This window comes from Aethalodelphis obliquidens, unplaced genomic scaffold, assembly GCF_003676395.1.
Source record: "Aethalodelphis obliquidens isolate GAN/ISIS:26980383/991018 unplaced genomic scaffold, ASM367639v1 scaffold7, whole genome shotgun sequence".
Lineage (NCBI taxonomy): Eukaryota > Metazoa > Chordata > Mammalia > Artiodactyla > Delphinidae > Aethalodelphis > Aethalodelphis obliquidens.
In genome coordinates, this window is record NW_020837951.1 from 19,011,706 (window position 1) to 19,039,554 (window position 27,849).

Genomic DNA, 27,849 nt, shown 5'->3' on the forward strand with positions numbered 1-27,849 from the left:
AGTCCAAGGGATCCAGCCTCCCCAAGGCCCAGCAAAGAGACATTTTTCTGATGAGGACTTCTGAGCCACAGGCCTTGCTAAAGAGAACGCGCAGCTTCTCAGGCCGGAAGGCGTTTTGTGGCTGAGTGTGATTGAAACAGAAGTTGCTTTGTGCGCGCGCACGCACACACACACACACACGCACACACACACACACGTACACATCAGAGTAGGGAAACCGTCATTTTCCTACTCACCCTCTGATATCAGCCACCTTCTCTGTAGCTACAGTTTCTCTTCACTCACATTAATCCCTGGCGATGAAAAATGAACCTCTCCCCCACCCGCGCTGCTGCCTTTCGCCTCCCGCCCCCAGAGAAGCATTTCTTCATGAGGCAGACGGTGAAGGTTTTTTTCCAAGTCACATGATCCGGGATGCAGGGGGAGAATCCTTCTTGGAACAGAGACGGGCCCAGAACCAAATCAGATGAGGAGAGATAAGGTGTGATGTGGGGAAGACTATATAAGAATGGACGCAGGGCTGCAGCGAGCACTCAACCCACTGGCCCCTTCTCAAGACACAGCCATGCATGTGCCCGCAGGCTCCGTCACCAGCCACTTGGGAACCACTAGCCGCAGTTATTTCTATTTCACCACGGCCTCACTGGCTCTGTGTCTCGTCTTTGCTGTGGCAACCATTATGGTGCTGGTAGTTCAGAAGACGGTAAGTGGACTTCTCTTCTTCGCCTTGCCTTTCTGATTTATGTTCAGTTTTCTCCAGAGAGAGACTTGGAAATAAACTTAAAAAAGAACCTGTATCACGCAGAGAAAGGGAGCAAAGAAATGGGAACTTAACTCTCTCAAATAGTTTGGCTTTTGGAGAGAAAATTTTGTTGAGCCATCATCTCCAAACTTTCCAGGCTCCCAGGAGCCAAAAGAAGGGAGAGGAGCTCTTAGCCTTGAGAAATTAATAGTTAAATGTTGCTGAGCCAGAGCAACATTCCTATCAAGGAAGGAAGTGATAAGGAAACTTGGTAACACATTTGTACAACTTGGTGTCATGTCTTCAATGCCTTCAGACCAGATTCCAAGGTTCTCTATTCTCTGTCTAAATGTTCCTGAGACTTCGGAGGCCTCATCCAATGCTAAGAGCTTTTTTTAACCTGGAGCTAAGTTTCAGAGGCCAAAGTCTATAAGGGAAAGAGGCAAGAGAGAAGACCAGGGCTTCTTAGAGCTTGGGCATTTCAGCGTTAAAGCTCACAAGACAGACTGAAAGCTTCCTCCTGAGCCACTGCTTTGAAGAGCTTAGCTCTTCCACAAAAACATAAAGCACAGAGGCAGAACCTAGAGATGTTTTTCACATCTGTTCCCTTGAGACTGCTCAGAATTCTAAAACTACAAGCAATTACGGGTACACACTGTGAGGCCAAAGGGTCTCAGGAAATTCACCTTTTTTTGAAGTAAATGGTGAGATTTATTGTGAAACCAGAAGAGATGAAGGAGGAAGCTTCTTTATATTTTAGGAAATTGGTGTTTACAGAGAATCCACCAGCATGTATTTTATAGAAAATACTGTACTGATAGGATATATTGCTCATGAATTTTTTTAATGAAATAATTTTGATAGTTTATGAACTGTACCCCCCACCAACCTGCCAGAGTAAATACATTTCTATTATTCCTTCAAAGCTCCCATTTTGTATGGTACTATAATCCTGCAGAATTTGTTCTGGTTTCCTTCAGTTGTCTTAGGCTGAACGCTCTTTAACTTATTGATTGCTAAAAAGAACAGGGCTTTAACAGGCTTTGGTATCTGTTTCTCAAGTGTCATCAAGCTTGGAAATTTAAATGAAACTTTGAGGCTCATATCTCCACAAAAGTGAAAGAAAACAGAATTGCTAGCATTTGAGATTTAGATTGTAGAATTTATGAAGGTCATCATTTAATGGGCTCATCTACATCTACTAGGAATAATACTCTTGAAAACATTCTAGGACACTTTTTTTTTTTTTTCTGTAGAGGCTCTATAATTTCTATAATTCTAATCTGAAGTAAACCAGAGGTGTAACATTTTATAGCAACAGCCAAAGCAAAGAAATTAAAGTGGTCTTTGAAAAGTTCTGTAGTTAAAGGTTGCAGCTAGAACTGCTATGAGACAGAGAGAGAGAAAAGGAAGGAAGGAAGGAAGGAAGGAAGGAAGGAAGGAAGGAAGGAAGGAAGGAAGGAAGGAAGGAAGGAAGGAAGGAAGGAAGGAAGGAAGGAAGGAAAAGAGAAAGAGATGATGGGGGTATAAGGTGTGGTCGTAACATATAAAGCCGCAGAGAGCTCCAGAATGGTCCTTATTCAAATCCCACCTTTGTATGAACTGATTCTTTCCATGAAGGAACGAGAGTGGATCTTTCTCCCTCATTTTTGTAAATGTGGAAAATGAGGAACAGAAAGGGGACAGGGCTTGACCTAAGTCGTCCTGAGAAAGTGGTAAAGACTGCTTGATTATTTAATCAGGACACCATTCCCTTTGATGATACAGCCAGCCACAGAAGCACTAAGAAACTCTGTTCCTGCTCTTCTCTTGGGAGCGCTATCTTCTTGGCATCCATCTCCTTGACTTAGCCTCACGTTGGGATATGAAAAGATTCACTTCAAAGTCTGATTGTTGGCTTTGGTGTACTGTGATTTCTTAGCCCGAGAAATGTCAGTTACTTGCGTAAAAGAACTGCGACATTAAAAGTGAAGTGTTTTACACATACCATTTCCGATAATTTGTTCAGATATTAACTGTTAGAAGAGCTAAGAAGAGAGAGTTATCCCCTTGAGCCTGAGTTATCAGGAAAGGCTTCCTACAGGAGGAGGGAATGCAGGCTGGCTTTAGGACAGGTACAAATGACAGTGAAGAGACAAATGAAGAGACTCTAACAGGATTTCTGATAAAGAAGTCAATGGGAGATAACCAAGGACCTTAAACTCATATCCCAATTATTAACAATGGAATGGATTGGTGGCCACATAGCACTCTGCTGTGAGGGTGGATCGGGGCAGGGGTGAGAACCATGAGAATGGTTCTGTTGGCCTAAGAGGTCACAGCTCTAAATGAAAAGGCACATGCACAGACAAAATTTAAAACACGCTTAACTCATAATATATAATAAGCGATGGAAGGTAGGCACACAGGGCTACCATGAGACCACAAGTTAAGGAGACAGAACATTTTCCCAGGCAGAGCTAAGAAAAACTTCACTGGAGATTGACATTTCAGTTTGGCTGGAGAAATGTGCACAGTTTCAAATGGGTGAAGGGAGATTAGAGGAGAGAGCTTTCCTGGCCAGTGGAACAGTGTGAGAAAAGTGATGGAGAAGAAAAGTGAAAGGCATGTAGGAAAATCAACAAAGATCGCCTTGAGATCTGGCTTGAAGACCAAATAACTCCAAGGCCAAATTCCTTGGCAGAGGCAAAGAAAGAATTAGGTTTCAACCTCAAATACTTGTTGAGCATCTGCTGTGTACAGGACATTGTTCTAAGTAATGGGTACAGAGCCTTGATCAAAGCCAACAAAATCCCTGCTTTCCTGTTACTTATGGAACTTATTGCCTACTGATGTCTTAAGTCTCTGTGGTGGCTGTATTTTATTTACCTTTAAACTATTATATTTATTTAAAATATTCTATTCTTGTGGTTTAAGAAAAGTAAATAGTAAACAAGGGAAAAGAAAGAAAAATAGAAATCTCTCACACTCTCCCCACCCAACCAGCAATCCCTCTTCCCTGAGATAATGACCATTAACAGATTCTTCCATGTCCTTCCAAAAATCTCTGCTTCTACAAATATATAGTATACACAGGTCATTATAGTAAACTCATAAATTTGCACCTTGCTTTATTGACTTGACAGTATATCTTGGAGATCCTTCCATGCCAGTACATGGAAGTCCATCTCATTCTTTTGAAGAGTCACATAGCATTTTATTGTACTTCATATTTCACCGCGCCTAGTGAAGGACACTCAGGTTTTCCTCTAGAAGTTTTGCCCACTGTGCACATCTGCAAGTATATCTGCGGGACAAATTCCTAGTGGTGGTAATATAACGTGTTTTTCATTTCTATAAATTATGTAAATCAGCTTCCAAAGAGATTGTACCAATATACTACTCTTGAGGAAGTAAAAGTCCTACCAACAAAGAGACAGATCTTCATGAGAAAGACAGAAAATGGATTTCTTACTGAGTAAGCACAACAGAGTACCTGCATATGTGTCAGGATGAAATTTCACACAATTCATACAGCAAAGAATGAAAAACAACAAAAAAAGAAAAATAATAAAATTTCTCATATCTCCTCCAGAGACAAAGGGTTATATATAGATTTATATAGGCTACAAGGTTGACACCAAAAGTGTTTACAGTTCAAGTGGCTCTGAGGTCTTCAATCTTAGAGACATCTCTGTTACAAACCAGGAGCCTGGACTTATCCAACCCCTAGAGAGATCCATTTACAGTCCACACGGTTAGCAAGGGCTCATTATGTCCTCTAGAAAGAAGAGAAAGCAGCTGCCTTCTTTCCCTTTATCAGCAAAGAAAATTCCTTTTTAAAAAAATTTATCCTTACAATACCACTCTACTTCCCCACCAAGAGTGGAGTATAGGGGTAGTGACTGGTGGTCATGGTGGTAAGGTTTTCTGGTTTGCTTTTTAGCCCAATAAAATATAGGGGAGAATTGAAATGCCCTGTGATTCTTCTCTCTACCCATGTTACTCTCTCCAATGCATTCAATTTATCAATCCAAAAAAGGCCACTGAAAATCTTCTCCAGGGAAAGCCCTATGCTGGGCTGTGAGGGAAGGACCCAAGTGGGTAAGGCAGGACCCTTTTCTCCGAGAATCTCTAAGTTGGAGAAATGAGGCCCAAACACTCAAGAGACTGAATTTGGGGCAGAATGGCACTGAATGCCATACCAGAGGAGAGGAAGACAATTTCTGCTTGGGATGAGGGAAGGCTTTGCAGAAGAGCTTAGAAGGGAAGCTGAGCCTCCTCCAAGAATTAAAAGGATCATGTCTTATGCCCAAAGTTTTATTTTGAAAAACTTTAAACCTACAGAAAAATAGAATGGTAAACACCCATATAACCTTTCACCTAAATTCACTGTGTTAATATTTTGCCATATTTCTGCTCTTTCTATATATGTGAAAGTAAGTTTCAGATAGTGTGACCTTTCACCTGCATGTATTTCAGCACCCATTTCCTACTTACTGCAGTGCCATTATCATAACCAAGAGAGTTAATGTTAATTTGGCAATATCACCTTATTATAATATGTAGTCCATATTTTAATTTCCTCCACTTGGTCAAAAATGTCTTCTACAGCTGTTGTGCCTTGTTTTGTTTGTTGACCCAGAATCCACTCTCAGGTTATCTGTTCCAATCTAGAATGTTACTATTTAAAAGGTGGTCCTGGGAGCTTGTTAGAAATGCCAAGCCCCATTCTAGACCTGCTTTTTAATAAGGTCCCTGGTGATCTATACACACGTTAAGTTTGAGAAGCACAGATCTAACAATCTCCTCTGCTCTTTGTTGCTTTTCACGGCATTGACTTTTTCAAAGGGTCAGTTCTGTTGTAGAATAGCTTACGTTTTGGAACTGTCTTAGTGTTTACTCATGATTATATTCAGATGAAACATTTTTGGCAAGAACAGTACACAGGCGATGTTATATACTTCTTACTGCAGCAGAGCTAGAGGCATATATGTCAGGTTGCCCCATCATTGGCAATAATGTTTAGTCCCTTGATTCAGGCGGAGACCACTGGCTATCTCTTTAGTAGAACACTTTGTTCTTTCTTATTAATAAGTCATCTATGGGGTAATACTTTGAAGACATACCAATATCCTTCACTCCACATTTTTGGCATTCTTTGATGATGACCCTCATCTGAGTCAGCTAATGTACTGAGGGTTGAAGAATGATAATTGCCTAATTCTATCATTCTTTGTGCGTTTATTAGCTGACATTCTTCAATGGAGAAGAGCTCTCCATTGGAAGGATGGTGGCAGGTGGAGATGGTGCCGGGCATTCCAGGTGAGGCAAGAGTGAGGAGACGCACAGCCTGGGAGAAGGCGAGCCCAAGTGTGAGGACAGGAGTTGCAGGGCCAGAACAGAGGTCAGTCCAGACTGCACGGGGGAGCAGCAGGACTTAGAGCTAGGTGGCAAGAAGCATTGATAGAGGAAGATGAGAGGAGAGGAAGCCACCCTATCAACAGACTAGGAAGATTTCCTAAACCCATGCATGAGCTCAGCTCCGCACTCAGCCTCCAGAAGCCATTCCCCATTCCTCGGGGAAGGAAGGCCTCAGTATCCTGATTGCCTGTTGAGTAACGTCTTTAAGCCCTTGTTTTTCAAAGTGTGGACCCTGGCCCAGCAGCACAAGAATCATCTGGAAGCTCATTAGAAATGCAAAACCTAAGGGCCCATCTCACACCTACAGAATCAGAATTAGCATTTTAACTAGATTCCCCAGGGGGAGAAGCACTGCTTTAAGCCACTGTATTCCAATGACCACTTTCACTAACATTACCAAAACAAAGGCTGTCAAGGAAAATTTTCTATGACCTCCAACCACTTTCTCATGGAGTCTCAGGAGAATTTCCTGCGCCAGCTTCATCCTGCCCTACCCTAGAGAGGCAACGTGGCTTGGCATTGAAGAGCATTGCCTTCCAAGTCAACACGCCAGAGTTTGAACACTTTCCTTGCTATTCACCATCTATGGGACCTTCTATAATCATTAAGTCACTTCTCTAAGTCTTAGTCAATCACTAACTCTTGGGGTAAAGATCAAATAAGATAATGCATGTAAAGCATATAGCCCCCAAGGATTAAGCACCCTCATTGAGTGCTTAATCACGTTCACTGGAAAATAAGAGAGGCATTCCTGGCAAAGGTCTCCATGGCCCACCTTACAAGATGGGAGGCCACCTGGCATATTCCAAATATTAGTTCCTTTTGGCCACTTTCCATCAGAGAGGGTATCTTTTTTCAAAGTAAATTTGAGAGCTGACTCCCCTGCTTTTCAGCCCAGATAAAATATAGGGGTGAATTGAAATGCCCTGTGATACTTTGCTCTGCAAAAAAGAAATAAGACTTTCAAGGTACTGAGGCAAATTAAGCACCTCATTAGGAGTAACCAAAATAACTACAGTTTTCAAGTACTTGCTAACACTCTATGTATAATATCTTATTATGTCCACAACAACCCAGCGGAGGGAAGCATTATTAGCCCTGTAATCACAGTGATGAAAGGAAATGGGAAAACAGACTCCTAGGCAGGGAAGATGATTGGAACAGGCCATTCCACCTGGAAACAAACAAGTTAAATGTGACAGCTCCTCCCTCCACACACAGAAACATTGTTGAGGACACCCGTTAGACACACAGATTCTGGGGAAAAAAAGAGAGAGAGAGAGAAGTACACTTAATGAAATGTACCTGGTTGGTAACCTCGGAGATGAAGTTTCCTGAGCTACTCAATGGAGCTGAATGCCAACTTGGGAGGGTCCATTTGCTTGTGTCTATGTCTAGCCTATGTACTGTTTACCACAAAGCCAAGTTGCTAAGCAAGGTAGTTCACATTTCCCCAGCCAAGACCCGGATCCCCAGGCTAGGTATGGGAAAGAATTCTAAGACTGGGAGGTACCTCACTAAAGAGGAATAGATAGATGAACAGCACTGAGCATAGCACAGAAAGGGTCCTCAGCAAAATTTAAGTCGTCATCTCTTCATACCCTACTTCTGCACCTCCAAAAACAAGGACTACTAAGGGCCGGGGGGCCGGGGAAGAATGAGCTTTTCTATCCTTGGCTTCTGAAGACAGCATCTCTCCTGGGGCATAGAGCCAGGGAAAGAGCACTGGAGAATTTCAGTCTGGGATCTGGGATTCCACTGACTCATGAGTGTCTCAGTCTCCTTGCCTGTGAAACTTAGCTTGATGGACTAAAGGATGTCTTGGTTCCCCACTGGCCCTGATTCTCTGATCTCATCTACCATGGGTAGCCAAGGGAAGCTATGGAGACCTGTCCTCATCCCAGGAGCTCTTCAAGATAGGAATAGTCACACTTCTGTCTTGGATGTCATGGGTCCTGGGTGAAGGTTCAAGCAAAAGGATTCTTTCCTGTACTATGAAGCTTTGTTTCTGACATCCTCCTGTCTGAAGCTAGAAAACCAGAAAGCCCTCAAATGGCAGAGACTCCCCCTGTACCCCCAACCCCCCATGTAAATTAGATCTCCTTCCAGATATTATCTCTTACAACCTTTCTACTCAAATTGTGTCCTGTGGGCCAGGAGCACCGATGTCACCTGGGAGCTTGTCAGAAATAGACTCTCAGGCTCCACCCACACGTGCTGAATCAGCACTTGCATTTTAATGAGCTCCCCAAGTGATTCATACACATGCTAAAGTTCAAGACGTTCTATTTTGAAAAACTCTGCCTCTCTCCTGGCAGCTCTTGCCGCAACTTGCAATTCTAATTAGATATTTACTTGTATATCTTAAATGACTGCTTTAATGATCAAGCCATAAAATCCACAGGATGTCTTCCAATGACTAACTTAGAGCCTGGCACATACCAGGTGCCCAATTCAACATGTGCTGAATGTATGATTCTCTGGTATTTCCCAACTGCCAGTGGCCGCTGCGATGGCTCCGCGGGGACTGCCGCTCTGGCAGTCTCTCACTGTCCCTGGACATGTTCCTGGGCAGCCAATGAATTCAACGGTCTTAGCACCACATTTAAACGTAGATGTTCTTCTTCACGTATTTGCACATCACTCTAATCGACGGACATGCTTGGCAGTAAACTAGGTGTTTATTATAAATTATGAAATGCTGTTTGTTGTCTCACAGAGGCAACCGGGAGGGGAATTTTGTGACATCAGGTTCTCCTTTGAACTACATGTGCAACTGAGAGACCACAAATGTACAGCATTGTTAATTAGGTTAAGAGCTTTCAACTAAAGCAACAAAATCATAGGCTGTTAGAGCAGGGAGGAAAGGACCTTGAAGCCAAGTTCACTTCTTCTCCCTGATAAGCTGAAGCTCACAAATCTATACTGACTTCCATCTCCAGATCAGTGCTCTGCCGGGGCGCTGCCTCAGGAGCCTCCCTCGGACCCACTGCCACACATCTGGGCTGGAGAAGAGAGTCACTGATCAGGAGAGCTGGCAATGGAAGGCAAAGGACAGAGCCCCTAGAGCGACGGTAGAATAAAGAGAGGACTCCAGATGGTCCTAGGTGTTCATACAGGACACTAAGAAAATAAGGTGTGGGAAGCTGCACACTTCTTGCTCCGTTAGAAGTTGGGAAGTTGTTTTCATCCTTGTAAATGCTCACATTCCTCTAGGTCCTTATTAATATTTCAATCCAATGCACTATAGGAGATCCTGACCAGGAGAGGTCAAAAGATAAATAAGACACTTCATTCCTTATTGGCAGGACAACAGAGGGGTGTCTCTAATGGCTGAGGTGGGGAGAAGTTGGGGGGAGACCGGGGAGGAAGCTAGTCTCTGAAGAACTAGGGGTGAAGAACTATGCCCACCTGCTTCTGTTGCTCAGAGCACCTGAGTAAGACCTCCTTTCATCCCCTCCACTCCCCAGCCTGGAGGCCCTCCTTCAGAAGACAATCCGCTATCAGAGTATCTGCTATCAACCTCTTACTTAACTATGTAAATATTTATGCCTATATTTACGCTTATTATAGAATAACATAAAACATGTGACTATTAAAATAAATAATACACATTTATGCTTTTTATGTTATATATTTATAAGTATTTAGATGTTATAGTCAAATATAAACTTGTAATAAATCCATGAGAGCAGGGACCCAATTTAATTATTTTTGGCATCTTCGCAATGCTTGGCACGTAAACGTTCTATTAATTCAGTATTTCCAACCACAGGAGAAATAGAAATGTACCTTCCTAGGTATGTTTACAACATACTTTCACTGTTTGCTGAATCAAACATAGTAAAAAAAACCCACATATATTTATATAATACACTTGTTTGCTCTTATGTTAATCAAAGTAGGAAAAAATAACACATGTGGTGGTGAAAACAAAAAGCTCTGGACTGAAAGCTGAGTTGCAGATTCTAGTCCCTGAACTGCCATAAACTTTACCTCTCGGCCCCCCGTTCCTCACATGTGAAATGAGGACAGCAGTCCTCCAGTTGTGTTTCTGATAAGCAGGTTGTAAAGCAAATGGATGAGAAAGCCCACTGTAAACTAAGTCAGTGAATGAATTTTTTTTAAATCTAAGAGTCAGATGGAACATGAATTCTAAATTGCATAATACTTTGAGGACAACCAAAATGGAAAAGAAAAAGAATAGCTGTTTCAATCTGATGACATTCTCATGCTGCTTTTTTTTTTTTCCTCTTTCTTCTCTTCCAGGACTCCATTCCCAACCCGCCGGGCAAATTCCACCTTAAAGGAGGTAAGACTTTGGAATTAGGAATAAATGTGCAGGGACGCATGCATATCACATCACAGATGGTTAACAACCAGAAACATCACGATAGTGTCCAACAGGAGAGTGGGCGGAGGGGGGCCGTCAGGGCAGAGCTGATGCTTCTCCATTCATCCGAGCAGCCTCTGAGCTGCACTCACCTCCCCACAAGTTCTCCCACCAGCCCTCAACTCTCCCACTAGTGAAAACTGTACCTCTGGCATAGGCTGTCACACGGACACAGAGAGGAACACAAGGCAGCGTTGTGTTAAGAGCTTAAAATCTGGAGTCAGGCAATGTGGGTATGAATCTAGGCTCTACACCCCACCTGAGAAACTCAGGTCCTCATCTGTGAAATAGGACTAATCATACCCACCTCATGAAGGTATTGGAGAAGCTGTCAGATCTCTTCCAGATATTGCTTGGCACGGTGACCAACACATAGTAATCATTAAATAACTGGTAACAGACAAAATGCATAATGAAGCTGAGGGCTTGTGAAACAGACCTCCCCACCCCTCATATTTCCTATCACTGAAGTCACTAATTAATGCATTGTCTCTATTAGCCCCAGACTGGTGATATGCAGAGTTAGGTTAACATGGAAAATGAAAAACTTTGGGATCATCTCATGAATGTTTTCATTGCACAGAAGAGGAAAAGTAAGACCAAGTGAAGGGTCTTGTTCAGAGTCATATGAAGTCAAACCTAGAACCCAGATGTCCTCATCTCTAATCCAGTGTTCTTTCAACCCAAAATCTTTAGCCCCATCTCAGTCCTGTAACCCTCAGAACCTAGCTAGCAACTGGATCACCAGACAGCTCAGAGAAAAAAAAGTAAAAGAGAAAGAGTGGGTCATTATAGGCACCTGGATAGAGACACCAGGTCATGCTTGGGGCCAGAGGACGTAAGTGTCTGGACACAGCTTCTCACAGCAGCAGCCACCACACTTGGAGTTTCCTTCAGGACACCCGTAGTCATGCTTCTCCTGCTATTTGTCATCCAGAGACTTAGAAAGTAAGGGCAAAATCCCCTAAAAGGAGCAGCATTCTGGATCTTTCAAGGCAGACTAGTAAATACAGCTCTGTCAACAATAGCTTAACTTTGGCTGGAATTACTTAGCATGTGACCTCAGTTCCCACAATGCCTCTGTAGACAGTCACACTGAGGTAAAAAGGAGATGGCATAATGCAGAGGTAAGCAAATTTTTTCTGTAAAGGGCCAGAGAGTAAACATTCTAGGCTTTGCAGGCCATAAGAGTCCCTGTGGCGAGTCCGCTCCACTGCCGTGGTGCAGAAGCAGCAAATGAGCAGGCATGGCTGCGGGCCCACAAGACTTCATGCGCAGAATGAGGCGGTGGTCCGGATCTCACCCACAGACCAGGGTGTGCTGCCCCCCATCATGGAAACAGTACCGGCTTTGGATTCAGAACACGGAAGCTTGCAAGAAACCAAACACACTGAGTAAATGTCATTTCCCCTTCCCCAGTCCCACTGTTCCACATCCATCCAGATTTTCCAAGTTTTGACGAGAACTTCATTTTTCAAGACGGGGAGATGATCTTTAGGGAGAACATGACCCCAACGACAAGGACAATTTTGATCAGGCAACACGACCTCAGCCATTCTGGGTCTCAGTTTCTGCACTTCCATCGTAGGTCACCAACTACAGAGGTTCTAACCTGATCCCCCTTTTCCCATGGCCAACTATGCTTTCCTCTGAGAGCACCTCCTTTTCCACAGTTTTTTTTTATTTTTGGCTGTGTTGGGTCTTCGTTGCTGCACGTGGGCTTCCTCTAGTTGCGGCGAGCAGGGTCTACTCTTCGTTGTGGTGCGCAGGCTTCTCATTGCGGTGGCTTCTCTTGTTGAGGAGGATGGGCTCTAGGCATGCAGGCTTCAGTAGTTGTGGCACGTGGGCTCAGTAGTTGTGGCTCACGGGCTCTAGAGCACAGGCTCAGTAGTTGTGGCGCATGGGCTTAGTTGCTCCGCGGCATGTGGGATCTTCCCGGACCAGGGCTTGAACCCGTGTCCCCTGCACTGGCAGGCGGATTCTTAATCACTGAGCCACCAGGGAAGTCCTCTACAGTTTTCTGGTATTAAAATGTCCTTTCTTTTACAACATGAAGCTGATATAGATGGGAATTAAGTTGGTTTGCTTTTAGTCAGAGTTATTTTGTTTGTTTGTTTGAATGGTCACAAGGCAAAATAATAAGCTGCCCATTGTATACTGGTAACTGAATTTACATTTTGGAGTAATTATTTTGGTCCATAAAATTCAAAGTTTTGGAAGCTGTGGACTAGATCAGTTACCAGATCGCTTCTTAAATGGGCCATCACTGTAGATATCAGAACACAAACTAATCCAAAACTGACTGCAGTTTACAATTCAATGTTTCTGCAACCAGGTAGAAAATGCTAATAATTCTCACCAGGGCCATGAAACTTTCGTTAAAGACCTTCCCACACCTCCCCTGGATATATATTAGCCTCCAACCTGTAAGCAAACAACACGGGGATTAATAGTCCCATTTTGCAGATAATGAGCTGAGGCCCAGGGAATCAAGGTGACTTGCCCAAGGTCATCTAGGGAGTGGATGGCAGAGCACGGATCAGAATCCAGGGCTCCTCTCTAGCCCCCACATGACGTGCTTCAGCCATAAAATGTCAGTGACCTACTGTGCGTGGTCCCTAGCTTTCTCCTGCTTTTAATGCAAGTTTCCACTTCTCTTAACTTGGCAAACTACAGACACAGTAGCAGGGTGAGGTGGAAAGAACACTACCTTGGAGCAAGGCCTGGGCTCCAGAACTGACCTTCACACCAGCAGGCTGTGCTTCTCTGGGCAAGTCTTTCCTCCTCTTTGGGTCTCGTCTATAACATAACAACAATGTACTGAATGAACTGGAAGGGCCCTTCCAACTTTGATGCTTTATGATACTCCAATCTTTCATTCATTATGGAAATATAGAAAAGTCTAAAAAGATTATTCCTAATAGCCTTGAGGAAGTCTGCATACACAGCCTTCTCCCCCAACAAACCCCTCTTAAACAGGCAGAAACAGCAAACTCCCTTTTGAAAAGCCATTGCAAGACATTCCAGGCAGAGAGGCATCGTCCCCCAGAAACTCCAGGGAGGAAGCCCCAGGGGTCAGCATGTGGTTTGTCACGGGGCTGGAGAAGAGCAGAAGCCAGACGCTTCCCAGGGAGACCTCTGCCACCAACTGATGGAAACTGCCCACCATCAGCAGGAAGCCAGCAGCAGCCCAGAGGCTGGAAAACAGGGCCATGTCCGTACACTAAAGTAATGTAACACAGGATGATACTTAGCTGCAGGGAAACCACCGAAAGCCAAGCCTTTTTTTGTAATGAAAAGATGTCTGAGTCTCAACACAAGCTTCCCGCTCCCAACCAGGAGACTTGTCACTGGCAGACTGCTACCTCACACACACTCCATCGTGCCTAGGACTCAGTGGCCCATGCGGGGGCCCAGCCGGGACTAAGGGTAGGAAGGGCAATGGGAGGAGAACATTTTCCCACACGCTTCTCCTCTTCTCTGGCAAATGCAGCCATGAAGGACTCCTGCACAGAGCTACTACGAGGGTGAAATGGGACAGCAGATACGACCCTTGTCTGCCACATGGTCGAGCATGAGTCCTCTGGACACAGAGTCCAGGCGGGCTGGGCGAGGGAGGCTTGTACTGCTTCTCGTCACTTCTTGTTCCAGTCTCCTGCCTCCACAGCGTTTTGACTCTCACCTATGCTCGTGTATGTGCCTTACTTCCCCAAACCCTGGAACACAGCCCCCTATGCCTGAGGTCCCCAGAGCTCCAGAAGCACCCGCAGCTGTGTGTAGCAAAGCTGACAGTAGCATTTAGGGTACGTGGAGAAGGCGGCGGGGCAGTGCCTTCCATCATGGAGGATGAGGCAGACTTGAGTTGCAGACCCCTGTGTGCTCGTGAGGCTTCTGCGCCCCAGCCACCAGGGCCTTCTGGAGGGACTGCACTGCTCCCTGGGGTTCAGCCCTGTGGCCATGCTCTCCTTCTTCCCATTTTCACCACGCCTTCACTTCCCCTCACAAACTCTGCAGAAACTCAAATTCTACTGCTTTTACTGCAAAATAATTTTGGTCACCTTGGTCTCAGCCCCAGGCCTTCCTAACTTCCCAACAACAAAATATCAATTCTTAGCTGTACTGGAGGAATTCTGTAGACAACCTGTAAGTCAGTTTTTCTCTTATTCCCTTACTAGGTATGTGTGAGGATCTGGTGAAGTGAAAATAATAAACACTGATGGGTCACTCACTCCGTGCCACGCACTGAGCTGAGTGCTTCGTGATTCACGCGTACAGTCTCACAACAAGTCCGGGGGATAATCAGTAGCCCGTTATTATTTATAAGTAGGGAAACTAGAGCACAGAGAGGTTTACCGACTTGACTTGCCTAAGACTGCACAGCTAGCATGGAGTGGGGAGACCTCAGAAGGCAGGCTGACCGCCTTGGAGCCCTTTTGCCGAACCAGGATTGTATGGTCAGATGCTGAGTACAACACAACTGTGCTTCCTTCCGGTGCCCCTACCAGTCCTCCAAGGCTAGGAATCCTTCCAAGGCTCTCTGCCACTTCCTGAGCACCTGCTCCTGCAGCTGTCTTTCTTCTTGGCACTGAAGTATGCTCTCTGCTGTCGAGCTTTGAGACAGACAGGGCCACTAGCACAACCACACACGTGGGTTTGCACAAGAGGTGAGGTGGTAGGGGGCATGAAGGGCCCACGGCAGGGGATCTGGAGGCCAAATTCAAGCCCCAGGAGTCATGAGACCTGGGATGATTCCTTCCTCCCCACAGCCTGCCAGTTAGAAGAGTTTGTCTTTCCTGTGAATGTCACATGGCCCCTAATATCCCAAGGTTCCCTGGAGGCCCTGAGGAAGTGGGAACAGTGGACAGACCACATGAAGTGGTCCTGTACCCCTTCTTGCATTCCCCACCCTCAGCCTGAATTCAGTCTCCAGCTGGGGATGAGGTACAAAAGGCAGAGAACTGGGTTGAACTTCGGAATACCTAGACTCCAGTCCTATGACTTGAACTCCCAGGGACTGGAGTTTCCTGTTTTTGAGAATATCAGGCATGAGGTGGGCAAGCCAGCTGTCCTGACCTAGCATGGATTTTGCTCTGAATATAACATTCCAGGAATCAAATATCTTAGGATTCTTTGACCATGTCACCATTCTAACAATTTGTAATTTGTGCATGGCTTGGCAAGCTACCTTTCTCCCCGTTTCCCCGCTAAAAAGAAAATGTGGGCATTAAAAGAGATCAAGTAAGTTAGCTCTCTAGTTGTAACCAGTGAACCCACCCCCAGGGAAATGATACAAGCTGCCCATCGAAGGCAGTGAAACTAAACCAAGGAGCTAGCTACTCACCAATGCCCCGCTAGCCCTGGTGTCACACACCTGGGATCTGGATGGCTGCAGCCGCACCAGGATGCTGCACTGGCAGCAGAAGAGGCAGGTAGAGAAGCAGCAGCCTCCTCCCCTAGAAAGACTGAAAAACAGCAGAGACCTCACTTCCATCAGGTGGACTGATCTGGATCTAGATTGCCCAGTCTACAAGTTGTTGTAGTTTATTTTTCCACAGTAAGTGGGGATACCCCTGCTCATGGGGTAACTGCTTTTCAGATAGTCACAGGCCTCAAAGAGCTTATTGGCTTCTCCATTCACTTTAAACCCATTCACTTAAAGCCCACTCTTAACCTGTCTTTTGGGTTTTTTTGGGCCTCACTGTGAGGCACGCAGCATCTTAGTTCCCTGACCAGGGATCAAACCGGGGCCCACAGCAGTGAAAGCACAGAATCCTAACCACTGGACCGCCAGGGAATTCCCTTGGAGTCTTTTCAATCCTGACCTGTTGCAGTATGTAAGGTAAAACTATCTGACTTGATAGTTTTATCAAGCCTTGCCATGTGGCTAAAAAAAAAAAAAAAAAAAAGACCTCAAAATCCTAAGTAACCTTCAAGGGATTCAAATGAATTTCAGCTTGATCCCAATTTGTACTTACTGGTGGCTTTCTATGTGCTTGACGCTGAGCATGCCATAACGGCTATTCCCCAAATGCTCTTTGTAAATCCAGGGTCACCTAGTTGTCCTTTGTTTAACAAACAGCGCATCCTGGAGTTTCTCTGTTACTAGCTGGCCTGGTGGCATTGAGAAAACAGCTGCAATGACCCTTAGGTTAAGGATTCATTTTGATTCTGAATTCAACTGATAGCGGACTCTCCCCTAGATGTCACTGTTGGGACTCTCCTAGATATTCCGCCAAAGGGAGGAACTAAGAAGCCAGGACATGGTAGACGCAGAGTCATGAGGATGATTCCTCTCTTTCTTGGAAGCATTAAAATATTTTCAGCAGATGGGAGGAGGATTATTCACACTTCCCTGGGAGCATCAGATGGCTTCAAACACTTATGTACATAACTGAGAAACTTCAATCCATCAGATAATGCCATGAGCTCTGGTTTAATGAGCATTTCATCAGCCAGATCACTTCATCAGCTAAGCAGCACTGCTAAACTGTGCCACTGTAACAACTAGGGAAAGAGGAGTGGGGGAGGAAGGGGCTACCATGTGCTGTGCCGGCCACTTGATATCCATAATCTCATTGCGTCTTTGCAACATCCATATACATTTGGGTTGTTACCATCCCCACTTCACAGATGCAGTCATTGAGGGTCAGTAAGGGAAAGTGACAGGTCTGAAGTTAAAAGCCTTGACCAGAACCCAGGTGCTCTCTTTGAGATGCACTGTGTTTGTTTTGCCCTGGTATCAACCTGGAAGGTGCCTGGCACTCAGACCACATACTTTCTGGCTGGAATGATAAGTGTGGTTTGTTTTGCCCCCTTGGGCATTGCTGTATCTTAATGGAGCTCTGATTGCCCCTGACTTACAACTTGGCAGTGTTCAGCACACCCGCCTGAAGTCACCTGCTGCCATTCTCCCAGGAAGAGGGAGCCCAGAAGGCTCATTTGTGCTTGTTTTCCCAGCACCACCAGCTGTCTCATCAGTTTTCAGTCCAGCGTGTATGGTGGCCACAAACCCACTTCTTCCTACATTTAACCCTTCCTGCTACATGGAAAGACTGAAAAATGGGACTGAGCCCTGGACTAGGAGTCAGGAACTCTATGCTCTGAACCCAGCTCTGCCACTAGCCTACGGTGGGGTCTTGAGCCAGACCTTCAGTCCCTCTGGGTTCAGTCTCCCCACTCATAAATCTAGGGTCTTGGTTAACTTGGCATCTAATGGTCCTCTTGGGTCTAATGTTTTGAGATCTCAAGGTGTGTTCCCATCTTCAGGTTGCCATTATTCTGACCTCTAGAACATGACCCTTTCAATCACCTTAGGCAACATCTCTCTCCCTATCTCTGTCTTACGTGCGCCTGTCCAGGATGGTTTCATTGGCACATATTTCTCCCCAGGCTTCCAAAAAAAGCCCAAGAAAGTTCCATGATCCTCCTAGAGGAGGCCAAAGCTTGGGAGAACGCTTACAAATCTTGCCCATCTGAAGGCCTTGGTCCTCAGAATTATTCACAGAGTACTTGGGTTGTCCAAAAGATGGAATGCCCCACAGAAGCACGGAGTCCTGGGTTTTGGCCCTGCCTCTGTCACTGACTCATGGGGTGACCTAGGACAAGTCTGCTGGGTGGGGGGTAACATTGAGGAACACACGTGTTACATAGTTACCAAGCCTGGACCAGATGAGTTCTCAGGGAACTTCCATTTCTATGAGCCACGGAAACCGCTAACAGAACAAGGCTCTTCATAACTTCGATTGTCCCCAGACCTAAAATGCTCTGTTCTACTGATACAGCTACCTGGAAATCTTACTATGTGAAGACAGATTCCTAGCTGGGGTAGAGCAACATGCCTCAAAAGACAGACAGTTGGAGCTGGGACTGACTTTTGGTCCCCACAGCAAGCCTGGTGGTGTAAAGCTGGGTCTACACAGCCTGCTACAATCAGCTAGAAGGGCCCTTCTAGATCATCAGATTCATGCTGCTCTTCATCTAGCTAGGGACATGACAGCCCAGAGAGGGGCAATTCCTAGATTCTAACTCCCAGGCCATCTACTCTGCCATGATTTGCAGATTGTTCTCATTTCCCCACCCTAGTGTTTAGTTCTTCAAACTAAACCCCTCGAGACAGCAAATCTGGTTGGGAAGTGAATGAAACGGGTGTGTTTTGCTCCCAATGTTCCCCAAATTCAAAATTCCAGGAATACTATAGGATTCCTGTCTCATAACCAAAAAAGAAAGTCAGAGCATGGATTCACAGGGTGATGAGAAGCCTCAAGCCACATGACTAATGACCCCTGAGACATTCATCTAGGTCTTGACAAGAGCCTCCCGACCCTCACATCAGTCCAACACAACTTTGAACAGCACTAACTGGTCAAATATTTGAGCTGCCAGCACTGTGACTTACAGTGTGAGTTGTGTGTCCTTAATGAATGTCTTCCCACTGCCTCATCTGAGAAATGGGAACAGGAGTGGTGTTAACCATTAGCTGAGTGCATCACCTCCTTAAACGTTCACGGAGCCTTCGTGTTTGGGCCCCAGAGAGCCGGCCCCCCTCAGCTCTGGCCCTCCTAACAGCCTGGGAAGCTGCGAAAGGCCACCAGTGTGCCCTCCCCTGGGCTCCTCTCCAAGTTCAGCGGCCCCATTCCACCAAGAGCTCCTCCGGTGTCCTGGTTTCCCAGCCCCTTCATTGAGCTGGCTCTAGCGATGTCATTCTTCAAGGGAGTTGCCTCTGTTTTCCCTCTCTCTTGAAACATCTAAAAGATTCTTAAAGAAAAACTAAGATACGCCATGGCATTTGACTTCAGGAAATGCAAATGCTTCAAAATAAGGTTTTGTTTTTTTTCCATCCTTGGGTTTCTCAGAATTACAACTGAGGTCAACCCAGCAAACATGCAAAGACCAAAGGGGAAATAAAAAAACAAGAACATGCATGTGTGAGAGTCAACCCAACCCCAGGCTTGTACTTCTACAGACACCCATTTACAGAAGCTCACCTGACAGATGCCACCACAAGTGACATGGTGTGAGGGGGTCTTCAGCCACGGAGTAGAGCCTGTTCCTGGTGCGATGTGCTGGCTTCCGCCAAGGGCTTGAATCTTAACCTCCCGTTTAATCTAACCTAACCTGCAGAACCAATGGTAGACTGAGGCCAGGTGCTATTCCAGCCCAGAAGGGAAAGCAGGCCAAGACTCTGCATTCATCCCATCAAGCCTTGAGAGCTTAGCTGACACCCACAGAGGGGAGTAAGAGAGACACACTAGATGATCCAATTCAACATTTGCAGAGCAGCTTCTGAGCTGGCAGTGGGGATAGTTAAACAGCAGTCTCTGCCCTGAGGATTCACCATCTAACAGAGGAGGTAAATACCAAACAGACGGAGGGGTCAAAGAAGGGTTCCCAGAGGCTGTGCTTTACACAAGGAATAGCTTATCAGTGAAGAGGGGAATTCCAAGTGGAATGGAAAACCAACATGGTGTGTTTGGGGGCACCCCAAGGCCCCAACCTTCAGTAAAATGGTCAAAAATCCACTCAGGCATTAGAGTCAGATAGCCTGGGTTTGACTCTCCACTCCACCACTGACTAGCTGTGCGAATGTGAACTTTTTAAAGCCTCCGTTTCCTTATATACAAGAGAGAGGTCATTAGAGTACCTTTCTCGTGGGATGATTGTGAGAATTAAGTAAAATAATGCATGTAACGTGCTTGGCACAGTGCCAAGGAAACAGCCCTCAGTCAATGTGTATTAGCTGCTATTATTATTATTATTACTAGCACTACTACTACTACTACTACTACTACTATTGGGACAAGTACAGGAGAGTACAGGGAAAGAGGGAAAGTGAGGGATGAGACCGCAGAATTCCGTAGCGATTAGAACACAAGGGAAAATGAATGCCATGTGGAGGAGCTTGGCCCTGATCCTGCAGTCACAGCAGTGTCAGAAAGGGGTTCCAAGCAGAGAAGAGATGCAGCCAGACGTGCCTCTCTGCGATTCCTTTTGACTTGATGTTCCACGTACCAAAAAGAGAAGGCTGGGCCAGGGGGACTCCCTACCAGTAGTCAGAGCACATTTAAGGATGAACAGCCCTCGAGAGTTCCCTGGTGGCCTAGTGGTTAGGATTCCGGGCTTTCACTGCCATGACCCAGGTTCAATCTCTGGTCAGGGAACTGAGATCCCGAAAGCCGCACCTCATGGCCAAAAAAAAAAAAAAAAGAATGGGCAGCTGTCATCGCCTCGCTGTTGTGAATGTGGCTGGACACACCCCGAGAGCGTGGGCTGCAGGCAGGACAAGAACGCTAGTTGGAGGATGCGTGAGAGATGGGATCAGAAGAACGGCAGCTGGCCTACCAGCCCTCCTCAGCTGAGACACCTTCGGACCAGAAGCTCTTCATGCCTTGAGGGAAGAAAAGGATGAAAACTGCCCCCTGCTTCTGCTGGGGGTGCCTCTAGCAGTGAGCTTGTTCAGACAGCAGAGGGGACTCCTCACTTAGCTTTCCACCACTCCAAGGACCCCACCCCGCTTTAAGGAAGGCCAGGAGGGACCTTCTCAGGCCTGGACAGAGAAGGCAATGGGGAGGATGGTGAGCCCAACATATGCTCTACTAGAAGATCCAGTGAACGAGCCTGCTAGGGTGTGGCCACTTCGACTGAATGGCTGCCTGGTCTCTGATGGATGGAATGAGCGATCATCTCTGGTGACCCCGTCAAAAAGATGTCAGTGTCAGGTCTTAGATCTCCCAGTTTTACAGATTAGGGAAACCAAGACCCAAAGAGAAGAAAAGATTTGCCCAGAATAAGTTGAATTCATGAGTCTTTGAAGGAAATGTATAACTTGGTTCTTTGCATACGAAATAGTTACTATAATAAGAAGCTGAGCTGCCATCACCAGTGAATATATTTAAAATATTTTTATTTCTTAAATTCCACAATGGCATAAACATTGTCTCTTTTCCTTGCCAAGGACACTCCAAATAGCAGGCTCCCTGCTTAGATCTCTTTGATCCTCTATCCTCTTAAAATTGAGCACCAAGATGTGTTTATCTCCTTTGTCTAGCAACATGGCCCTGAGGAAGAAACCTGATTCTCTGGAATCATACAGACATCGGGGTGGATCTAAGGGTTTCCACCAACTTGCATGACCTTGGAGCAGTGGCCAGCTCTCAACACTGTCCAGGATTAGCCTTTCAGGGTTATTCTGAGAATCAGATTAGCTGAAATATGTATATTTCAACTAGTGCACTCTTAAAGGAAGGGTGGCAATAATTACTCCCAGCCTTAGTGTTCTGACTACCACTGCCTGGCTGACTGACTGACGTAGGACAATGTACTTCATCTGTCTGGCCCACACGCTTTTTTCCACCTCTCAAAGGGACATAATAATACCTCTCTCATGGAGTTGTTGCAAAGATCAAGTGAGGCGGCGTATATTAAGCAACAAGAATGCAGCTGGTACATATAGGAACTCAGGCCCTGTCTGTTTCCTCCCCCCAACTTCCACAGTCTTTTGTAAAAGCCCAAGTGGGAGCAATCACGTTTTTAAAAACCTTCTAAGGTACTTGACAGCAAAATGAGAAATAAACAGGTTCCTTTTGTCCCCCAAATGGAAACAGAATAGTCATCGTCTCCATCAAAGGGTCACGGAGAAAGATCTGGCGGCTCCAGTTCCCGGGGCAGAGAGAGGCATTTAACACGGGATCTCCTTATTTTTAGGGAATTGTTCAGAGGACATCTCATGCATCCTGGAAAGGGCTGCATTCAAGAAGTCATGGGCCTACCTCCAAGGTCAGTAACCGCATCCAGGAACCCAACCACATGAGGGCCACTTCCTGTGGCCTTTCTGAAATTTCTAAGCCAGAGGTCACAAGTAGAAGCCCACGGCCATATGTGACCTGCATGTGGATTTTGTTTAGCCTGCCTGATATTTTTTTATAATTTGAATTTAAATGCTTTAGGGGGCGAAGGGAGAGCATTACTCTCGAAAGCTACAAGGTTCCCACTTCCTCAGCCTCATTCACTGTCTCAAGTTTGCGTCCCTGGCCTGTGAGGGCATTTGTACCTCACCGCACCACCCCTCGTTACTCATCCATCTAGGGGCTGCAGGCCAAGTGTGCAGTACTTTTCCTCAGGCACGGGAAGCAGGCTCTTAATCTCTGCCTCTATCAAGTTATTCATAAGGGAGCCACAAAATTGCCCTGTGCCCAGATTGACAGCTTAATGGCCATGTTGGCACAGGGTCTATTTGCATATTGCAGCATGCTTCGGGAGAGAGGCCCCTTATAGATGAAATAATAAGAGGCACTTACACTGGAAGAGATGAGGTACAGAGGAGATGGCCGAGATTCTCTGAAATAGCCATTCTGCTCATTTAAAAAAATTCAATTTTGCAGTCAGCTCAGTTCTCATTCTTCAGCTGAATTGCAACGAGGTTTAAAGGGAAGCAATTAAAATGAACATGCCAGCTTCCCAATTCTGAAAGACACCCTGACAAATCAGTGCCGATTTTCACTTGTTAAGACTCAGAGACTTGGCTTCCGATGCCAACTTGTCAGCTTAGAGGGTCTGCTAATTCTTTGCTTTTCTATAAAACCCAGCTGGGAAGAGGCCCTCAATGTGCACTTGAGGGGTCTACAAAATTATGTCTGTCTGGCCTTTTAAAGAGAGGAAGACATTTAAAAATTCAGACAATGTTAAGGGACGTATCTTAATATGAAAGTTAACAAATTGAGATTCTCCTGGACCTCGTGATGCCTAAACTGTTTACTAATTGAACAAAGTTGAATGTTTTTTTCTCTGATACTTTGTGCAATGCCTACCAAATAGCAGTCCCCCATTGATCAAAGATTCCTTGATCGGTTGATTAAATGTCCATGATAGTCCAGAACTTATGGGGAATACAGTCCAGGAGCTAATAGTCTGAAAAGGGAAAAATAATAATTATAATAACAGAATGATACAATGATTAAATGGGAAACAGTTCCGTAGGAGGTAAAGGTCTAATACTGTGTGTGTTCTGACCCTCCAGCTTTATGCATTAGAGAAAAGGCAGGGGGTGGTTTTGTACCTATACCTTGAATACTCAGTAATGCCTAGGAGTAACATGGAAGATATTCCAGGTGGTTGAACCAGCAGTCAATATTATAGAAAACACAGGACTTGAATGGGGAACCTTGAATAAAGACTTCAAATTTTCCAATCCGCATCTGAAATTTACCTAATAATTCTGAGGTTCTTTTGTCCTTCTCTTTCCAGTGTCAAAGCATATAAACAAAACCAAGTTGTCTTGGAACAAAGATGGCATTACCCATGGAGTCAGATATCAGGATGGGAATCTGGTGATCCAGTTCCCAGGTTGGTACTTCATCATTTGCCAACTGCAATTTCTTGTGAAATGCCCAGAACATTCTGTCGACCTGAAGCTGGAGCTTCTCATCAACAGAGATGTCAAAAAACAGACACTGGTGACAGTGTGTGAGTCTGGAGTGCAAACCAAAAACATATACCAGAACCTCTCTCAGTTCTTGCTGGAGCACCTCCAGGTCAACGCCACCATATCAGTCAAGGTGGATAAATTCCAGTATGTGGATACAAACACCTTTCCTCTTGAGAATGTGTTGTCCATCTTCTTATACAGTAGTTCAGACTGAACCATCCCTCCTGGCCTTCAGGAAGAAAGCGACTCTCTACCATACAGCACTTCATCCTTCCAGACTTGGGGAAAAAAGAACACTTTAGGCCAAGACTGAAACCACAAAGGGAATTAAATAGTACACTTCTCCTTCTGTTTCCTGGGAAGATACAACTCCGGGTTAAAAAGAGAGTTTTGAGTGAAGTATCTTCCAGATAGAAGGCAGGGACGCAATGTGGTGTGGTAGGCAAAGCCACACACGGGCATCAGAAGGGATGGGTTTAGGCCCAGCCCGATCACTAACTCACTGTATGACCTGAGCTAGTCCTTTCCCCTCCCTGGAACTCAGATTCCACGTCAGAAAAATCAAGGGGCTGAGTTTGAATCTCTCCAAAGCCTCTTCCATCCCAGAAGATCAGGCTCCCTCATCACAGACCTGTGAACTAAGATTCCAGGCAATGTTCTCGAAGCCCCCGACCAAAGGCAAGTTCCCCGCACTGGCAGAAAACCGATGGTACTAGCAGTATCTGGCTGCGTGTCACCCCAGCAGAGTCAGGATTTGGGCACAAGGTTCAGGGCACCTTGACAAATGGTGTGAACGGTAGGATCTAAAGTGTGTAAAACTGACCATCCGGAATCTAATGCCTTCTGGGTATTTGGAAAACCACCTGACCAGGCTTGACTCCATTGCAGTTAAGACTGACAATAAGTCACCAACAGACAGCTTTTGTTTCCTGTCAGGAAAGTGTTGTGAATTCGGCAAGCGCTCAGTCCAGGTGATCAGTCATTTGCTCAGAGAAGAGCTGCTGCCATCGCCCACATGAACTCTTTCCTGCTTCAGATACTCTCGGAGGGCTTTTAAGGCCCCACAGCATTGATGATAGACAGTGATGACTCTGAAAATGGTGAGAAGGACTTCTGAGCAGCGGCCACCTCCTCTCCTCCTGACGTTAGGCACGACATTTCAACCCACATTTACATTTGTCCGTCTTCGAAGGAGCACCTTGTTTGTTTGAGGGAAGGACCACTGACTTGAAATATAAGTCCGTGAGGTTATGCTTCCGAAGGAAAAGGGACCCTTAACTGCTGTGCAAAAGAATGGAGCAAAATTTACATTTTTCTCAATTAGCAGGAGAGAGAAACGAGTAGGAACTCAGGAAAGTTTGTCAGAGAAAGACTAGAAATGATTTACAGAAAAAAAAAAAAAAAAACCAGCAGTGGTGGTACGGATGAGAGGGACTTGGGAGAACAAAAACGGCTAAGGGAAAGATTTAAGCAATTTGCTGAGCAGGGTGTTACGACGACCCCTTCCTAGGTCTCCACTATGAAATATTCAGTAAAGTCTACATTTCTCTTTAACACTTTCTGTGAGTAGATTCTTTGGGAGGAGCGGGCACTGGAAGAAGTGTTGAATTCATCAAGCCAAGTGGTATGTGGTAAAAGCAGACAGGCTTTGAGGACCCGAAGCCACAGAATAAGGGGGCACCTGGCATTTATACCCTAACTCTGTAGGACAAATGAATCCTGCTTAAACCAACTCACGCGCTCTTGAAAAGATATCTGCAACCTAAGCACGTGTAACCTAAGCAAGTTTTCTACCGTCTCGTATTCTAACTTGAGAAAGTTTCCATTTTCGTTTTTCAGCAACCCTCCTCTGAGCAGAGGTACCTGACTGTCACCTCGTGAGGGGTTCCTAATCTCAGTCTCTGTCAAGCAATGCCCTGAAAGTCAACATCTGAAGACACAAGGGGGCACAGAATTTAAAGGAATCCAGCAGCACGACAAAAAAGTATAAGAGAATAATCATTAATAACCCAAGGTAGGGATAACCCACAGGGAGAGCACAGCCTAGGAAGTTTAAAATGAAATTCTGTCACTCCCCAAGGGTTACGCACCCCCTGGAAATGCTGTGAGCAAATGATACCATCTACACAAGTAAAACGAATCATTTTTCTAACTGGGAACCCAGGTTACCTGAAACATATGCCTCTTTGGTAAAAACTCATCTGGAGCTCACTGATTCTGCCCTCTCCCACCCCCAACACACACACACACACACACACACACACACAGTTTACTCGTAGAACTTGGACAAGAGGGTGATGGGTGAGTTGATGAAAAATAATGAGTGTAAATGTATTTCTGCCTTTGGGAAAATTCATAGGGCTTTCTCTATACTTGGTGACTTTCTTCACCCCGTTTCTCCATCACACACCAATGTCTCCTGGGACTTCGGTGTCCAGTTCCTTCTCAGAATCCCGCTATCACACAAAGGTTGGCTCAGAGGAGGGCCCAGCACCTCCAGGAGGGTTGATATGAACAGGCACTAAAGCAAGGAAGTGCTGAGGGAAACTGGGCAGCATTCACCAAACAAGGGAGGCTTCCAGAATCCCTGGAATACCACCGATTGTCCTGGCACTGGGGGACAAAGCCCTTAAGTTAAGACGATACAGAAGTCAGTCAGTGTCATCTCTGGAAAGATGCTGAGAGATCAGCTGAGCCAGTGTTTGAACGGAAGCCCAATATGGGACAGAGACTAAAATCCTCGCATGTGGCTGGGACCTGAGTGGGGATTTGAGCCCAGACTCCTCATGCCATTACTCCCCAGCAGGCCATACTGGTCCCCACTGTAGCCTTCCTGTAACCCCTCAGATCACATCTTTCCAGCCCTGCACTGCAGTAGGCCCCAACCTTCAGGGATTCTTCTGTTTCTCCCTGCACCTCTCAAAACAATCTGGGATCATCATTCTAATGTGAGACACAGGTGGTCTGTAGATTTTGTACATGGTCAAATCACAGAAAAATGTTAGGGTCCCACGATGTCAAAGTTGTCTCTCTCAGAAACTGAAGAAATATATGATAAGGACAATATTTTGCAATAAAAATATTAAAAGCTTGTCTTAATTTGAGGTTATGCATATATGTGTGTATGTATATATATGTATATATGTGTGGATAAGTAGGTATGTGTATATGCATGTACATATATGTATATTATATATACACATATGTGTACATGTGTGTATATGCTTTCCCCTAATAATTGTTGTATAGGTCATCTGCTTAACCTGGGGTCCCGGGAAGAAACCTGATTCTTGCTCTGGACATTGCAAAATTTATATACTCTTGTATTTATTTTTAATTATGAAAAGAGCAGAAAGTAATATTTCTCCCATGCCTCATCAGTGTATTTAATAACTATCAATATTTTGCTGTATTTGGTTCTGCTTCTTTTAAAAAATAAAATAATACAGAGAGAGCTGAAGTCTCACCCCTCCCACCATTTCCCTATGCCCTCCCCAGAGGTAACAACTACCTGGGAGTTTTCATGTCCCCTTCATTTACATAATTTCATATTTCTTGTCCCATAAGAATATACAGTACAATTTTGTGTTTTTTAAATTTCCAATAAATATCATACTTTACATAACATTTGTGACTTGAAATTTTTCATGTAACGTTAAGTTTCTGTTTTTCCAGGCTGACCCACGTAGATCTAGGTCATTCATTTAACCGCTATCGTACTATTTCATTGTTTGGATACACCACAGTGTGCTCATCCTCCTATGGATAAGCACGTAGTTTGTCTCCCGCTTTTGCTGCAATAAGGATCTTCCTGTACAGCTCCCCCTCCTTTTAGCCATTTTTCAATACAGCAGAAATCCTCTTTGAAAATTAGAAATAGTACCCTAAAGC

The 27,849-nt window shown here is 45.2% G+C and overlaps 1 protein-coding gene and 1 long non-coding RNA gene across 3 annotated transcripts in view; one reads left to right on the forward strand and one right to left on the reverse strand.

Moving 5' to 3' along the window:
* TNFSF8 (TNF superfamily member 8) lies at window positions 1-27,579 on the forward strand. Its single transcript, XM_027105090.1, has 4 exons — window positions 1-703; window positions 10,415-10,457; window positions 22,239-22,310; window positions 23,778-27,579. Exons 1-4 carry the CDS (start codon window positions 509-511, stop codon window positions 24,170-24,172), a joined length of 705 nt encoding a protein of 234 aa, XP_026960891.1. The 5' UTR covers window positions 1-508; the 3' UTR covers window positions 24,173-27,579.
* LOC113619775 (uncharacterized) overlaps window positions 1-27,849 on the reverse strand; it is a 187,672-nt gene that overhangs the window by 72,517 nt on the left and 87,306 nt on the right. The window lies entirely within an intron of this gene.

Coding starts and splice junctions, on each gene's coding strand:
- TNFSF8 (XM_027105090.1), top strand. CDS start 509: ATGGACGCAGGGCTGCAGCGAGCACTCAACCCACTGGCCCCTTCTCAA. Junction 704..10,414: donor TGCTGGTAGTTCAGAAGACG/GTAAGTGGACTT, acceptor CTTCTCTTCCAG/GACTCCATTCCCAACCCGCC. Junction 10,458..22,238: donor CAAATTCCACCTTAAAGGAG/GTAAGACTTTGG, acceptor CCTTATTTTTAG/GGAATTGTTCAGAGGACATC.